This window comes from Drosophila kikkawai, chromosome 2L, assembly GCF_030179895.1.
Source record: "Drosophila kikkawai strain 14028-0561.14 chromosome 2L, DkikHiC1v2, whole genome shotgun sequence".
NCBI classification, from domain to species: Eukaryota; Metazoa; Arthropoda; class Insecta; order Diptera; family Drosophilidae; genus Drosophila; species Drosophila kikkawai.
Window position 1 is genome coordinate 20161846 of NC_091728.1, and position 16679 is coordinate 20178524.

The 16679-nt window shown below is 42.9% G+C and overlaps 7 protein-coding genes across 8 annotated transcripts; 6 read left to right on the forward strand and 1 right to left on the reverse strand.

The window, feature by feature from the left end:
• Positions 1-780: 780 nt before the first annotated feature.
• On the forward strand, positions 781-4569 carry LOC108072606 (ethanolaminephosphotransferase 1). The gene is made up of 5 exons (XM_017163829.3): positions 781-1212; positions 1457-1525; positions 1603-2225; positions 2285-2465; positions 3926-4569. The coding sequence occupies exons 1-5, from the start codon at positions 1135-1137 to the stop codon at positions 4247-4249; spliced, it is 1275 nt and encodes a 424-aa protein (XP_017019318.1). The 5' UTR covers positions 781-1134; the 3' UTR covers positions 4250-4569.
• On the forward strand, positions 3102-3724 carry LOC108072607 (uncharacterized). Its single transcript, XM_017163830.3, has one exon. It carries the CDS (start codon positions 3226-3228, stop codon positions 3670-3672), a length of 447 nt encoding a protein of 148 aa, XP_017019319.1. The 5' UTR covers positions 3102-3225; the 3' UTR covers positions 3673-3724.
• A 1075-nt stretch (positions 4570-5644) lies between the features above and the next one.
• LOC108072543 (uncharacterized) lies at positions 5645-7162 on the forward strand. Its single transcript, XM_017163716.2, has 3 exons — positions 5645-6132; positions 6196-6373; positions 6670-7162. The coding sequence occupies exons 1-2, from the start codon at positions 5850-5852 to the stop codon at positions 6342-6344; spliced, it is 432 nt and encodes a 143-aa protein (XP_017019205.1). The 5' UTR covers positions 5645-5849; the 3' UTR covers positions 6345-6373; positions 6670-7162.
• A 215-nt stretch (positions 7163-7377) lies between these two features.
• LOC108072511 (uncharacterized) lies at positions 7378-8749 on the forward strand. The gene has a single exon (XM_017163683.2). It carries the CDS (start codon positions 7478-7480, stop codon positions 8657-8659), a length of 1182 nt encoding a protein of 393 aa, XP_017019172.1. The 5' UTR covers positions 7378-7477; the 3' UTR covers positions 8660-8749.
• Positions 8750-9705: 956 nt separating this feature from the next.
• Positions 9706-10553, forward strand: LOC108072545 (uncharacterized). 2 transcript variants are annotated; one of them, XM_070283190.1, is made up of 4 exons: positions 9706-10050; positions 10114-10202; positions 10275-10426; positions 10496-10553. In XM_070283190.1, exons 1-4 carry the CDS (start codon positions 9768-9770, stop codon positions 10551-10553), a joined length of 582 nt encoding a protein of 193 aa, XP_070139291.1. In that variant the 5' UTR covers positions 9706-9767. The 2 variants fall into 2 exon arrangements, with proteins under 2 accessions (XP_070139291.1, XP_070139290.1); XM_070283189.1 differs by lacking the exon at positions 10496-10553 and having other exon boundaries at positions 10253-10386.
• Positions 10554-11261: 708 nt separating this feature from the next.
• ref(2)P (refractory to sigma P) lies at positions 11262-14363 on the forward strand. Its single transcript, XM_017163790.3, has 3 exons — positions 11262-11710; positions 12426-13886; positions 13946-14363. Exons 1-3 carry the CDS (start codon positions 11539-11541, stop codon positions 14089-14091), a joined length of 1779 nt encoding a protein of 592 aa, XP_017019279.1. The 5' UTR covers positions 11262-11538; the 3' UTR covers positions 14092-14363.
• Positions 14360-16396, reverse strand: LOC108072583 (uncharacterized). The gene is made up of 3 exons (XM_017163791.3): positions 15647-16396; positions 15194-15416; positions 14360-15125 (listed from the first exon to the last, which is right to left on the reverse strand). The coding sequence occupies exons 1-3, from the start codon at positions 15869-15871 to the stop codon at positions 14779-14781; spliced, it is 795 nt and encodes a 264-aa protein (XP_017019280.1). The 5' UTR covers positions 15872-16396; the 3' UTR covers positions 14360-14778.
• Positions 16397-16679: the final 283 nt, after the last annotated feature.

Sequence of the window (16679 nt, forward strand, 5' to 3'; positions counted from 1 at the left end):
TTACAGAAGCAAAGACATATATATATATATATGTACATGAATCTACATATATATTTTTATAAGTACACCAAATGCAACTCAATTGGATTGATTAAAAATCTTTTGTCATATGCATATGCATAAAACAACTGAGGTAATGGTAATAGCTGCTTTTATAATACACGTTAATTTAAGATTGTTTTTTTAATATTCATATAAAACTGGAGGGTCAAATTAATTCATTATACGCAGCACACATACAACTTTAACACAATCGGATCCACCGGTCATTATTGACCAATTCCATAATAATATATAGAAGATAATGAAAAATGTTCAATAAGCTTCAAATCTTTTTTTTTTTATGAATGAGAAAACTAAATATCATAAATATGATGGCAACCAAGAAGCCGATTAGAGCCCAGAGAGGAAATATATACCTAAAACTTATTTTTGGAAACTCTTTTTAATATCAAGATACATTTTTGAATAAAGTTTTATTAATTTTTTTATATTTAAAATATAACTTTAATCCCAATAAAGGAAAAATGAATTTGTCAGACACAAAATTGTAAACTAGTTATCCAGAATCAGAGGAAAGGTTAAGTTTTTAAAATTCGTTTTAGGATAATCCATTGAAAAGGCTAAAACGTTGCTTTTCTTTTGTTCTTTTTTTATCACTGGCATAAAAGACTCTTACATTATTTTAAATGAGCAATAAAAGTTTACTACTATTTTTATGCGCACCATTGTACAATTTAAGTGTTGCAAAACGGCGTACTTAGTGTTGGTTTGTGTGCGTGTGCGACGCGATTGGAAGCGTGAAAAAAACAGCCGGCGGCGGCGGCAAGAGCAGCAGCAGCAGCAGCGGCAGAAATTAAATCAGTTTTTGCAATAAAAATAAACGCGAGCTATAGCCCGGTGCGCGCGCCTTATTTTATGCATTGCATTTCCGCTAATAATTTTCGCTTTGCGTTCGAATTCGGTTCAAGAAATTGACAAAATGTTCTGACTGTCGGTTAATTAAACGCCGCTATTATCAAACACCCGCCCGCTTCGCTTTGCTCCTCTCCGCCGCTCTCCTTGAAGCCGGCTGTGTCGCGTGTTTTTCCACTCAGATTAAGAAATACTTCAGATTCCGATCAAAAACCCAAAATGCAGAAGCTATTTAGGCGCTTGATGGACCACCGATACCTGACCAGGGCCCAGATCGATGGCTTCGACAACTACAAGGTGGGCAAAAGGATGTTTGAACAGGATGTGTGGGCGGCAGCGGCAGCAGCGGCGGCTGTACCATGAGCAGAGCTGCCCAAGAAGTTCCAAGAAATCCAAACCAGTTCTCGGTACTCCGTACTTGTGTTCATTAAAATCTATTTTTAGAATCACCACCAGACACCAGACTGAGGCACAACAGCCGAAACCTTTCGTAAAATTATGGAGTTTCCCGCTTTAATCGAAATATTTTATTTGCTTACAGTACAGCGCCATTGACACCTCACCGCTGAGTCAGTACGTCATGCATCCCTTCTGGGATTGGCTGGTCAAGGTGAGTGATTTGCTCTGCAAAATTATTGCCTGCAAAAATCGATACTTAACGTCCACCCAACCCCCTCCCCATCGCAGTTCTTCCCGCGCTGGTTTGCGCCCAACCTGATGACGTTTCTGGGCTTCCTGTTCAGCGCCCTGAACCTGGTGCTGTTGTCGTACTACGACTGGAACTTCGAGGCCAGCTCCGGCGAGGAAGGCACAACGCCCATTCCCTCGTGGGTCTGGCTCTGCACAGGCATCAATATATTCGTGGCCTACACCCTGGATGGAATCGATGGGAAACAGGCGCGCCGCATCGGCTTATCCGGCCCGCTGGGTGAGCTCTTCGACCATGGCTTGGACTCGTACACGGCCATGCTGATACCGACCTGCCTGTACAGTATTTTCGGCAGGAGCCGCGTGTACTCGGTGCGGCCTATGCGGATGTATTACGTCTGTCTGACGGTCTATTTCAATTTCTTTGTGTCGCACTGGGAGAAGTACAACACGGGCATCCTGTACCTGCCCTGGGGCTATGACCTGAGCATGTGGGGCAGCACGGCCATGTACCTGGTCACCTGGTGGATGGGCTTCGAGCGCTGGAAGTTCGAGCTGCCGCTGGGCTCCTATGGCACCCTGCCGTTGGGCAATGTCATGGAGGCGGTGCTGCATGTCAGCGCCATGGCCAATCTTCCGCTAGTCATCCTTAACGTGTACAAGTAAGTCGAACGAGCAATGTAATTTTTGGTTCTTTACTATATATATTTGTTTGTTTTAGTTCTTATGCGAAACGCACTGGACGCCTGTTGCCCTTCTGGGAGGCAATCCGACCGATGTGGCCCTTTTTGACATACTTTATCATCCTGTTGGCCTGGCCATATCTCTCGCCCAACGACATCATGGAAACCGATCCGAGAGCCATTTTCATGCTAAGCGGCACCATCTTCTCCAATGTCAGCGTGAGTAAAGCTTTAATTTAGTTGGAATTTGATTTTAAATTCGAAAGATTTAACGGACTTTTTCTTTGGCTAAAGATTAAAAGTTAAAATGAATTTTTTTTAATAACAAATATATATTAAAATAATTAGTGATGAGATAAAATATAGTTAACGCGCCAATTTTGGTCTAAAATAGAAAATATGCATTATTTTAAGAATCGATAATATTGATATTTTAACGAAAAACAATATTTTTCGATATTTAATATTCGATGTCTAAAATTTCACGATATTTTCTATATGGCAAACATATTTAGTTGTCGTTTTCTCTATGGTTTATCAGTCATATCTCAAAGCCAACGATGAATAGTATAATTTATAATATACCTATATATTATATATACATATAATAATATAATACCTACTAACAAAGGCCATTATCATACACATACTTTTATTCTATTATTCAATCAAATGTGAATTCAATAGGCGTCGCTCACACTTCCAGTTACAAATTAGTCTAAAGTCATTTAAAAATACAAATTATACACCCTGGCCTTAGTCTGCTTTATCAAAACATTGTCGCGTGTGGGGTTGATTCATATAATAATCTAGATAAGGGGCGGGTGTGTCAACGTCTGTAGTGGCCCCTTTTGGCCCGGAGTTAACTGCCAAACAACTGCCAACAACTTTTAATGAGTCATTTGACTTGCCCCATATCGGCATTTGACTTTGATAAACCTACAAAACAAAAACACAGCTCGAAAAACATTTCTTCGAAATGCCGCCCTTTTGCTGCGGTGGACGGCGCTGCGCCAAGGACTTGGAGCAGGAGAAGCGGAACGAAGGACAAGGTCGCGAATCGTTTAGAGAGCTCGTTTACACCACCACCGCTGAGTATGAGCGTCCGTTATCCCTGAAGTTCTATGCCCGCCACGACTGGCCATATTTCAATTGCACGGACACCGAGATCCGGCACATACGGGAGAAGCTTGACCCAGACTCGCTGAAGAACGCCGCCAGAATGGCCAACACCGATGAAGAAGCTGAGGAAAAGTACGAGCTGAAGCATAGCACGCCTCAACCGATGACCGTTAACCAGATCTATGGCTGGTACTCGGATCGAGCTCACCGTTACCTCAAACAAGACAGAGGCACATTTGTCTTTCCCCACGAAAACGATCCGATGATTGCGCAGATTCTACGAAACAAAATACACACTCACTAGAGCTTAACCATTTTGATGAGTTTAAAATTAAAGTCGGCATAGTTAAAATGTATTCAACGAGTATGGTTAATTAATAATTATAATTTAGTGAAATATCTTTAAAAATGGGCATATTTAAAAAGAGGTTCCAAACTAGTTTTGTTCTTAGTTCCAAAAAGTGTCGACCTGTGCTATTCATTCCTCGATATATGTACATACATCCCTAGTTAAAGCCTCATTCTCACACGCTCTTTGTTCCTTTTTTTTTTTGCAGTGCCGCCTGATTGTTTCCCAGATGTCGGTGACGAGGAGCGAGGCCTGGCACTGGCAGACGCCCATGTTCTTGATCTCCTTCGCGTTGAGCCTGTGGCTGCCAGTGCTGGAGAGGCCGCTGCTCTACATGCTGCTGTTGGTGACCACCCTGAGTCACTGGCACTACGGAGCCAGTGTCGTAAATCAGATGTGTGAGCACTTTAACCGCATCTGCTTCACGGTGCACAAGAGAGTGCCGCTTGAGGAAAAGAAGACTCTGCTCGGGGAGCACATAAAGAAACCAAATCAAGCTCAGTACGAGGGACCGTTGAAAAAGAATGAGTAGACAAATGCAAGCTACTTATGTGTATGCGTCTTTTTTCCGGGAATTGCTCCGACTTTTTGATTTTAGCTTCGATTTTTGTTGCTCGTTTTGTCTGTACATTATGGAGGCTGTTTAGTTAAAACGATTGATCTTGTGAGATTATGTATAATTTGTCATATAGTTAGAATACATATTTAAACAACGGACATCCTAGTGAGTGCTGCAGTATCCCAAAGGACTTGAATTAACGTAATGCTCTCTTCCAATGATTACCCTTAAACTTAAACTTAAACTTATTATGACGACTACGTTTTCTGTATTAAATCTATGCTCTGCAATGACCCATCGTAGTATATCAATTGCATGAACAAAGGCATAACAAGTATTCTGTGTTGCTGCTAAGATATCACTTAAGTATTAGTTGATAGATCCCATTCCAGTCCATCAACTTAGTTATGCTTTTAACTTCTTTCTAACTGTATTTGCCTACCAAATATTAACTAAATATTCCGAAAATCCTAAACCACAAAGCTCGCTTTCGCCATCCGTATTTGGGTGTTTATTATATTCGTCTAGACATAATCGAATAATTTTCATGTGCTACGCCTAATTTAACTCCATTGTTTTATTTATAAATGCTCCACAAAAGCGAATACATAAACGCCGCCACAGCAATAGTTATAAACTAAAATAACCGCAAAGACCTCTAATTATTTGAACACACATAAGCGTATACATTATTTTTAAAGTAAACCTCAATGTCATTCAACTGTAGTAATGTGACGTCGTCCAAAGCGCCACAGCACGCTTTTATCGTATGAAACCTATTCGTGAGGTTCACATTGTGCAAAAAAGAACAGAATACAACAAATAAAAATAAAACAAAGTATTTTGAAAAGTTTAAACCGATCTTTTGAGATAAACTTCTCTCCGCCTGATTTATGTCTGCTCGCTGACCATTTTAATCGAGATTACGCATTGCAAATTAAACATTTTGCCAAATTTATATGTAAGTATTTTGGGGGAAAAAAAAGTAGAACACATTTGTAGGTAATGAGGCTGTTGTTGGGTCAACAACTTATTCTTATTTAAATTAAAATCTTTGGAATTAAGTAAATTTTTTAGGAAATAATCGTTAATGGATTTTTTCAGCATACTTTCTTGGGATTTTTGACCTTGATCTTGGCTAAAATAATTATAATTTTAAAATTATTATAAGGTTGCTAATTACAATAAAAATTGCTTTAAATTATAAATGTATTAACAAAAATTCAAAAAATGTAAACTTTTTTCGCCAGATATTTATAGAATAATGATCCTTGAGCATCCTTAAATTTTATAATCAGTTGAAGAAGATCCTATGTCTCCCATCTCGCATCTCAAATACCTTGTGTGGTTGCTAGGAAGCATTAGAAATGCACGGCTCAGAAGATTTCCACAGTACCCTGGCAATGCGGAAGTCTTTGGTCTGATCGGCGGTCATTCAACTGGGTCTAGCAATCGGGTTTTCGTGGTCTTCTAGTCCAGGTGGACTTGCCTTTACCGCCACCAAGAAGCTCGACTCATTCGCCGCACGCCATTGGAGCACATCGGTCCTGTGTCGCCATCCGCTGCTGGGAAAATGTACAAGTTCACCAATCGGCTGTTCGTCTTCGCCCTGTTGCTTCTGGCGCTGGGTGGTAGTCTAGCCCAACCCGCTAGTGGAAGGAGGAACGTGGTCAGCGACCTGCTGGAGGTATTGTACGAAGACTACAACGACAACGATTTCCAGCGGGAGGATGTGTTCTACGATCAGCGGCAAAAGGGTGCGGAAAACCTTCAGCTGAGTGTGGATGGAGTTGTCATCGAAATGGCTCCCCAAATGGTCTCTAGCTGGCTTTACTTAATGGCCGAATACCACTTGAGTGGGTATTCCAAAGGGGTTTCCCAAATATTCCTATTAAAGCTTTTAAACAAATCTTACCTAGGGAAAATGATGCTACTAACTACCCCCGAGCCAGATATCAACGAGTTATTCGAAGATGATCCTTTCACAGAGACGGCGGAGTCTGCTGCCAGTGAGAGCTCCACAAAACTCCCAGAACACGCCAATAGTGATCTAGAAAGTAGACAGTAACACATTGTATCGCCACAGAACTCCAGTCGGTGAGTAAATAAATTTAAATTGAAAGCAGGAAAAATCCCAATCAATAATAATATCTTAGAATTTATTATAAATAAGATACTATACAAATAGTTGTCTCTGGTTGCTTTACAATTTAAATAATAAACAAAATAATTATAAAAATATTATAAGGTTCTTCATAGATTTCGGGATTTGTTCATTATTTAAATTGTAAAGGCGCCGCCAAATGAGTACATAAATGCTGCACCTATATTTAATGAATCCATAAATCAACCTTAATGGAACCCTCATGATCGCATTGATATCGTTTGCTCAGGTGACAGCAGCCGGGGATGCGTAGTACGACGCATGTACGTGTTTTGCCTGTTAGCCACCTGGTGGTCAATGGGCGAGAACAAACCATTTCCTTGTTAGCTATTTGACGTGAAATTCGAGCCCGAAATCCACTGTGCCAGGGCGGTGAGAACCGCGCGGCCGCTACCCGCCCACCCCGCCTAACGGCTGGCCAATATCAATAAACAGAGACGGACGCCCGGACGACAGCTACCAAGTCACGCAGTCGAAATGGGCACGGCCAAACAAAAAGAGACGGGCCACTAAGTAAGTGGCATAAATAAAAGCCAAAACCAGAACGAGAATCGAGCATCCAGAAGAGAGAAGAAAGCCGCAGCAGCAGAAGAGTTACACGCAGAAAAAAGATCCAAAGACATCAGTAAATAAAATGGGAAATGTTACTTATAAAAATAATAATTACAATTTTGATTTAAAATTAAGACATGAAAAATAAAACAAAGCTACAGAGAACAAGGTCTGTCATCTCCCCAAATCTAAAGAATACAAATTTTTATAACAATTAATAACAATTATAATTTTAATTTAAAAACATGACAATCATCATTAATTCCGAAAGTCTTGTATAATTTAAATGTAATATACTTGGATATTTCTCTCAGTGTATCGGCAATGGCAGCGCCACAATATGAAAGTTGCGCCTGCGCCGACGTCGACGCTGACATCGAAGCTCTCCCGTCAGACTAGGAATCAGTTGCGAAGCAGAAGCGAGCGAGTCCAGAACACTGACCGGAGCAACCTGACCTGGAGATAAGCATCATCAGCGCAAAGAGATGGCCTGGAAGACTTTCATGGTACTGCTGCTGGCAGCAGAGACGCTGGTCTCTGGCACCCCCTTGGTCTCCACCATGGAGCCCCTGCCTTCCCCGGCAGCCGCTGCTGGTGCTGAACAGAAACCCATCATCAAGGAGGAACATTTTCCGGCCATGGCCCCGCCCCAGGCGATCGAGTCCAGCGGGTCCAGTGACCAACCCATTGCGCTGCAGCCTCCACCCATTCCAGCGGCCGCCCCATTAGATGACTCGGACTCGCTGCGTCGTCGGACCATCACCTACGACCAGAGGCAGGAGGGACAGTACAATATACGCGCCGATTTGGAGAACTTTATGATTTTGCTGATTCCACCCGGTCCCCAGGAGGGGATCAGCCTGCTGGAACTCTTGGGCAGAGGATCCACCAAGGCCAGTGGCGCCAGCAAGCGTAAGCATCCCCTCAGAAGCAGCCCCTTTAAGGAGTTCTATGAAAAGAGTCATATCCGGAAACTGCTGCAGCAAAAGCATCACGACTCCTCGCCAGCTGCGGCTCTGCCAGAATACATCGAGGGTCGATCCCCCTACCATGTGGACATCTCGGCCAGAGATCCCCAGCAGGCGCAGCGTCTGCAGCGCCAGCAGGTGGACGTACTGCCGCCACAACTGACTCCCATGCCGCAACTGATCAAGCCCTTCCATCTCGAGGCGGAGCCAGAGTTGATCCAGGCCCTGCCGCCAGTGGCCGCTGGCAGCAGCAGTAGCAGCAGCAGTGCGGGATCGAATTTCTTCGAGGGCTTCAACAACCCAGCAGTAATAAATGATAAATACTTCCGCCGTTCTCGCTCCCTGCGTGGCGACAGCTACCTTAACACCAATCGCCTGACTGGCAGTGACTTCGCCAATGGTCCGCGCTCCATTAGTGCTCCCATTTATCGCGGCGAGTTTCGAGGAGCTGGTAATGGAATGTATCCACCCATCGATGCCCCATCTTACTTCGTGGACCAAGCTCGTAGCTCCTGGCAACTAGATGAGGAGCCCACAAAGGTTCAAGCGGCCGAGCCCGAGATAGTCAGCTTCGATCTACTGTCCGATGACGACGACCTGGCCGATTCCCGGACCCTGCTCCGTGATGGCTTGGCGCGCTGCGCCCGCGGAGAGCGTCGGGATAGCTACGGGGCCTGTCGCCAGATCGAGGGCTACTGAGGGAGGAGCGAGAACAGCCAGACTGCCAGCCTAAATGTTAGTTTCATTTTACTTTGCACACACACTCTAGAGTTAAGCTGACGAAATTGTCTCACCAATAAATAAAAAAAAACTTCTTCGATTACATATTTATTGTAATAATTAAATTATTATTTATGTACTTGTGCCCAAGTGTAAGTTAACGCTTAGATGTTTGCCTTTGGCCAATAGCGGAAGTGGGCGCTCTGATGATAATGATGCTCTGAAGGATGAGGCCAGCATCTTGACAGCCGGGGGCCACCAGTAACAAGTGCTTTCCACACATAAAAGGCCAACTGCTCCATCATAATTTGTTCGGAGATTTTCTAGACGAAACCAGTTTACAGAGAATGTCGATGATGCTCCCGGCCAGCCTCTTCCTGTGGCCAAGTCATTGAACCTGCGCCCAGAACTGCAGCGAGACGGGATAAGTGCTAAAGTCAACACAGCTTCGAATTGGACAAATATATATTGCAAATTAGTATAGCTGTGATGATTTTCGATTTCTTCTAAGCTCGGAATCGAGGTTATTAGGTTAACATTTTACGAGCTCATTTAAAGTCCGAAATAACGTAAGGGAATAATTAATATTAAATCATTTTTTTAATCACAAAACTTTAAATTAAAAATGTACTAACGTAAGCTATAAAAGTTTAAACCTTTTTCGAATCGTCAAATATTTATAGAATTATGATCCTTGAGCACCTTTCCAAATTTTGTAATTGGTGCTCAAATTAATTTACTAGATATTTAATTTTAATTTCCATTTAATAGTTACTACTTACCTCTATTAATTTTGAAGTCAGAAGAAAGAAATCTTGTGGCTCCCATCTCGCATCTCAAATACCTTGTGTGGTTGCTAGGAAGCATTAGAAATGCACGGCTCAGAAGATTCCCACAGTACCCTGGCAATGCGGAAGTCTTTGGTCCGATCGGCGGCCATTCAACTGGGTCCAGCAATCGGGTTTTCGTGGTCTTCTTGTCCAGGTGGGCTTACCTTACTTACCTTCACCGCCACCAAGAAGCTCGACTCATTCGCCGCTCGCCGTTTGAGCACATCGGTCCTGTGTCGCCATCCGCTGCTGGGAAAATGTGCAAGTTCACCAATCGGCTGTTCGTCTTCGCCCTGTTGCTTCTGGCGCTGGGTGGTAGTCTGGCCCAACCCGCTAGTGGAAGGAGGAACGTGGTCAGCGACCTGCTGGAGGTATTGTACGAAGACTACAACGACAACGATTTCCAGCGGGAGGATGTGTTCTACGATCAGCGGCAAAAGGGTGCTGAAAACCTGCAGCTGAGTGTGGATGGGGTTGTCATCGGAATGTCTCCCCAAATGGGTCCAAACTTGCTTTACTCAATGGCCGCAAAGTACTTGAGTGGGTATTCCAAAGGGGTTTCCCAAATATTCCTATTAAAGCTTTTAAACACATCTTACCTAGGTGAAATGATGCTGCGTAAATCTACCACCGAGCCAGATATCGACGAGTTATTCGAAGATGATCCTGTCACAAAGAAGACAGAGCTGCCGGTGAGAGCTCCACAAAACTCCCACAACACGCCAATAGTGATTTATTAAAGCTTTTAAACACATCTAACCTAGCCGCCAGATTACAGCCTGTTACACGCAGATGATCCTTTCACAGAGACGGCGGAGTCTGCTGCCAGTGAGAGCTCCACAAAACTCCCAGAACACGCCAATAGAGATCTAGAAAGTAAACAGCAACACATTGTATCGCCACAGAACTCCAGTCTGTGAGTAAATAAATTTAAATTTAAAGCAGAAAAAAACCCAATCAATAATAATATCTTACGTCTTTGTAGTAATCCATCATTGCAAATGCTGAGTTTGCTGAAGATGCTTAAAAGTTCAAAGGCCTAAATGCCACGAAATCTATCGGAATTCATTTCAGACTTTTAGTTGTAAGTTATATTTTGCTATAGTTTGTGGAATAAAGTGTATATTTAAATGTAAATCTCGCTGAATAATGTCTTTCCTTGTTGCGATCGTAAAAGGTGATTTTTTTAGGAGCTTCTGTAATGTAATCGAGGTAGTATACAGGATATTTTTTGGTAGACATATAAGTACATAGATAATTAGGCTCACAGTCAATTTTGTATACCGTAGGGTCTCCTTCAAGGTGTTGTGCTAATAATAAAAAAAAGGCAATACAAATCTATAGGTACAAAAATATGAATAGTCTTTAATCTTAGATTCTGAGCGAAGAAAGCCATTTTTGAGCTACAAAATGGCGATATCGTAGTCGTTATCACGAATTGAAATATGCGGAAATCAAAAATTTAAGCAACAAGTTAACATTTTTGTTAATTAAAATATCCTTTATTAAATTTTAAATTGTTTTAAATAGGGTCGTTTTTTTTAATCTAAAATGAAAGAAATAAACAAAATTGAAAACGTAGTAAATATAACGGTTATAACTCGATTGTTTCAACGACAACTAGAAATACCAAAAAAATACCAAAAACTGCGACATTCGATAACATGCTTAAAAGTAGAATAAAAATATTTCACTTATCGATAACCATAATATTGTTTTTTGTCAAAGACCAGCTTTGGCATTACTTTACAATTTTCGGAATATATCAACCACTGCGGCCTGGCAGCTAGTACCGTGATTTGCAAGAATTCTGAGCCACGAATATTCAGGAACATTCCAGTGACTAGTTCGGCCAGTATATAAACCGGCCGCCGCTTCAGTTGCACTTGTACAAGCAAGCGAACGAGCGAGCCAACTACGACGCAGTAGTCGAGGGTCCAAAATTTAGTTTCGACAAACAACAAATTCGTTGCAAATAATCAAACGAGTATAAATTACCGAAGAAAATATTCGAAAAATATTGTGAAAATGCCGGAAAAGTTGTTGAAAATCACCTACCAGGGCGCAGGACCGCAGAAGAAGCTGAATGCATATTTGCGTATGCCATCGCAGAATTACACCATACTGCGCCGCGAAATCGACCTGTATTTGTTCCAGGAACGGCAGCTGCCCAAATGCGAGATCAGGACCTTTTGGATTGGTGAGTATTATGCAAAATTCTGCTACAAATTAAAGAAACATGAGAATACCCAAGCATACATGCATACATATGTACATATTATGTATGTATTTATGTATACATATGGTCATTCGATTTTGTAACTGCACTCCGACAATGCAGGCAACAGTTGTGATCGTCTAGCTGTAAAATCTAGCCTTTTTGTGTCTAGGTAGTAGTAGCCAAAACAGGTCCTGCCTTTATTCCGGTTCTTCCCCTTAAATAAACATTATAAACATTATAAATTTCACATTTTTATATATTTGTGTCGTTTTTACTATTTCAAATAAGATTTTACATCTTGACCTTTAGATCATTGGTCACAATCACAGGCCGTTATTAAATTATTATTCATTATATCAGAAAAAAGTGTAGAGAAATGTTCTGTAATTTAATAACTTACATATATATATTTTAACTTTAAAAAGGTCTTGATTTAACTATTAAATTTTAATGTGTTATTGCCAGATCGAACTTATAAAATAAAACTAATTCACAAATATCAACATCAAAAAGCCACATAAGCACATTTAAAACTAGTATTAGTTTAAGTTTTATTTGCATTGCCGGTCTAACCAGAAGTCTTACTATTTTTCGTAGCTTAGGTATCTTTGTGATTCACCTGAAAATCGCCCTGCGATAACAAACTAAATGACTCACTTTTTTTTTGTTCGCTTTTCCTTTCCTTTTTTTTTAGACACTGATAATGATGAAATTGAGATTGTCAACCAGAATGACTATGAGATTTTCCTGGCCAAATGCGAGAACAACATGCATGTCCAGATCGCTCCCATCCAGGAGGAGCCGCAGCAACCGAAGCAGGCTACTAAGCAAGAGTCTGCTGCTCCGTCGGCCGACGATCCTAGCAATTTCATCATCCATGACAACGTCGAGTGCGACGCTTGCGGTGTGGCCCCAATAGTGGGCTTCCGTTACAAGTGCGTCCAGTGCAGCAACTTTGATCTGTGCCAGCAGTGCGAGGCGGCGCACAAGCATCCCGAGCACCTGATGGTCCGCATGCCTACCAACGATGGACCCAATGTAGTTGAGGCCTGGCTCACTGGGCCGAATCCATGGGGAGGACGTCGCTGTGGACGCCGCTCCAAGGGTCACTGCCCGTTCGACCCAACCCAGTCGGCTGGCGCTCCGGCTGGAGATTCTGCCCGCGACAGTCGACGTGAGCGTCGTCATGCTCGTCGTCACGGCGGCGGCGTCTTGTCTCAGTTTGTTGAGATGATGACCAACTTGCCGCTCAACGAACCTACGACCACAGCATCGGCTGTGCCGCAGCAGCCCAAGGCAGCAGATGCTTCCAAAGCGGAGCCCACTGTAACCGCACAGAAGGCAGCAGAGACCGAAGCCCAGACTAATGGAAAGGAGAAAACCACTGAGGCATCAACACAGGAGCCACCGACTGCTCCGACCCAAGGAAGCACTCCCACTACTCCAGTGATCAACCTGGAGAACTTGTCCCAGATGGTGCCCCCCGAATACATGCGTGCTGGCATCGAGATCCTGAACAATTTCAGCGAAATGTTCGCCAAAATGATCGATCCCACTGAGTCGCCCGCTCCCTCTATGGCCTCTAGTGCTGGGACAACTAAACCAGCTGAGAAGGATCAATTTGGCGGCCAGTCGCCGGCATCTTCTGCTAGCCAATCAAAGACTCCTTCTGTAAACCCATCGGGGGCTCCCTCTGTGGCTGAATCTTTCTCGGAGACTGCTTCCCTTGAGACCGAGCCATTGCTACCCAAGACAACAACAGATGGAACTGCAGTGGCAGAAGCTTTGGTGGCCAGCGAGCCGGAGAGTCGTCGGTCGGACAGCTTGGACCAGGACTGGCAGGTTATCGATAATGCATATTCCGCCAACAACACCAACAGCGCCAACACTGACGCCCTGATCAATCTGGATCAGTCGATCAATCCCCCAACTGCTGCTCCCCAGCAGCCGGTGCGCGACTTTGGTCAACTGGGCGAACTATTGCGCCAACACATGAACGAGGAGGCTCGCGTTGAGCAGGCAGCAGCCAACACTCAGACCGCTCAGGTGGATACTGTTAGTACGTCCACCTCGACCACATCGGTGACCACCAACAGTGTTGGCACCTCGCCGGCTGCTCCCGAAGAGAAGCGCAGCGTGCCTGTCTATCACACAGGTAAGTCAGCTAAAGAATCTACCAAGGCATCCATATTAATATTCTCCATTTTTATTTAGATGAACGCATCAACTCTGCTATCCATGCCATGATGGCCATGGGTTTCAGCAACGAGGGCGCCTGGCTTACCCAGCTGCTGGAGTCGGTCCAGGGCAATATCCCAGCCGCTCTGGACATCATGCACGTCTCGCAGAACCGCAACTAAAGATGCGTTTTCAATAAACATAAATATATATCTACTATGTATCTTCAATATTCCTAAGGCCCCCCCCTATGAAATGCGGGAATTTATTTTATGTTTTCAATTTGCTTTATGTAGTTTTAGTTCATTTTTCCGTGGTGATTGTATAATCCCGGTAACCGAAAAAAAACATGTATGTATTTTACGTTTCTAATAATCAAAGGAAAGGCATAAGTATATGTATGCAATGTATAATCGATGTGAGAAAACAATAAAGGCACAAAGTTTAAAGCTTATTTTACTTGTTTATATAATTCTGTATTATCTTTTTTAATTATTACATAAAATTCACTATCATTAAGTTAATCATGATTGACATTGATTCCACCTAAGACCTTTACGGACTAGATAACAAAACTCCGCTACGGGCGTAATTTGTTTTGCAATTTTTAAAAACTGCCAAAAGAATTACCATCCAAACTTGGAGGTTATCAAGGGTGCCAGAGAAACCTTAATTGATTTTAAATTAAATTTAAGGGTGTCTTAGCAATACAACAAAATTGTATTTCCTAATTCTTAGCATAAAATCCACAACGATTCAGTGGCACCCTGTATGGTTCCCTTCGGTATTCGATACACCTACAATACTTATTTTTCGGAACTCTTGTTTCGATGAGGTATCAATGCTTTCCCAGAGCAACAATCATACGCTCAAAGATCAACTCTGGCTTCTGCTGCTGTCTCATTACCAAAGAGATATTGCCCTGCAAGTCCTATGATATCCCGGGCAAAAGTACGAAATTCGTAGTTCACCGTCGTTATGGTTGCAATAAATGTAAAGAACTTGAACAGCTTCTGGTGATGTGGCTTCCACTGTCTCCTACCGAAGCCGGTATTGTAGCCGAACATTTGCGACACCATCAGGGCGAGAAATCCAGCCAATCCAAAGAAACGATGGAGTAGTTTCAAGGTCAAGACACCACTACCACCGCCGTTGATGAAATACAGCGGAAGACCGCTGAGAACGCTACCCAGCAAAAGACCACAGCCGAGAATGCCTAATCGGGGATGATATGGGAATAAATTAACATTGTTTTCTGGGGTTTCTTGTTTTGATTGAACGCACCGTAGAAGCCATGATTGCTGCGAAAGTGTCTAACTGTGGCATTTGGATCTTCTCGTTTGCGCTCCAGCTTCTGCAAAGTCTTGATGGCTATGCCACCGACACCGACCAGAAGGGACAACAGGCCCAGGGCAGCGTGTAAGCGGTTGAGGTTCAGTGGTCCCAGCCAGGACTCCAAGGTAATGCTGTTTCGTACAAGTAATGCTTCGCCCATGAAGAAGACAAACTGTAGGAAATAAAATAAAATAAATTAAATAACAAATTTAAAAGAACTGGGCATTATGTTTATTTGGCATGCCAAGGAATACCTTTCTTCTGTTAATGTTAGTTTTTTTTTTCTCAGTGTTAAACGTATAATTGTGAAATAGTATATCTTTTTTTATTGAAAAATATGTACATATGTACATACGTACATACATGTATCTGACTGGCGGATATAAGCAAAAAACTACTCACGGCGATTGTACAATAGAAGGCATGACCCGCCGTGTGCTCCAGCTTCATCACCAGACACTTGTACACCACGGCCACGGTAATGCCCGCTAGTAGAAAGTGCGAGATCAGCGTGCAGAAGCCAAAGTAGAATCCTCCATAGGCGCTGGAGGAGACCGTAGCAGCTCCCTGAATACCCAGCTCGCAGACATCGCCCAGACAGCCATGTAGTAGTTTCTCAGTAGTCATTTTGTTATGTTGGGGAAATCTCCTGCTTATCTGCTACGTGAGATGCGCACGTCGAAGTGATAAAGCTTGTAGGCGCTATAAATTGATTGCGACCACGCTCCGCTCGCTGCGAGTGTTAGAACGCGTTTGACGCTCTGACGGCACCGAACAGCTGGAAGAAACCGCCATCGATCGCTCGCGTTTTTCTCTCCGTGGTGGTGAATTCCGCGTCGAGGCTGAAAATCCCCCTTTCGTGGCTAGTGGAGCGGTTCGATCGCAAGGATGACTCAGCGGATAGCCCCGTTCACGTGTCTTACCTTGGGGCGGGAAAGGCGGCAGCAGCAGTCACAGGTGGTGGTGGCACTGATCGGCATTGCTCTCCGCCAGCTGACTGGGGATTGTGCGAATATTGTTATTTTTGGAGCATTCAAAAACCAGTTTGTATAATTGGCCATGTCAAATGTCCGGAGTTAGTCAATCCCCTTTAATACACTTGGCCAAGGGTATTATCGAAATTATCGAGGGGTGTCAAGAACATTATTTCGTACTTTTAAATTGGAGTTAAATCCATAATTATTAAAATTAAAATGATTGCCTAGAAAAAGAACCAAGCTTTTGGTAGAGGGGTTTGTAAATGCTGCATACTTTTAGGGGTTACTGATCTTGTATCTAAATATTTGTTAGCTTTGCAGATTAAACCATAATTCATAGTAAAATTGCTTGATTGTTTTTTTTATAAAATATATTCTTATCAGAGTGTTCTTATTATATTTCCTAAAAAGTCGAAGAAACCTAATAAAATATAATAATATATACACTACTGGCTGTA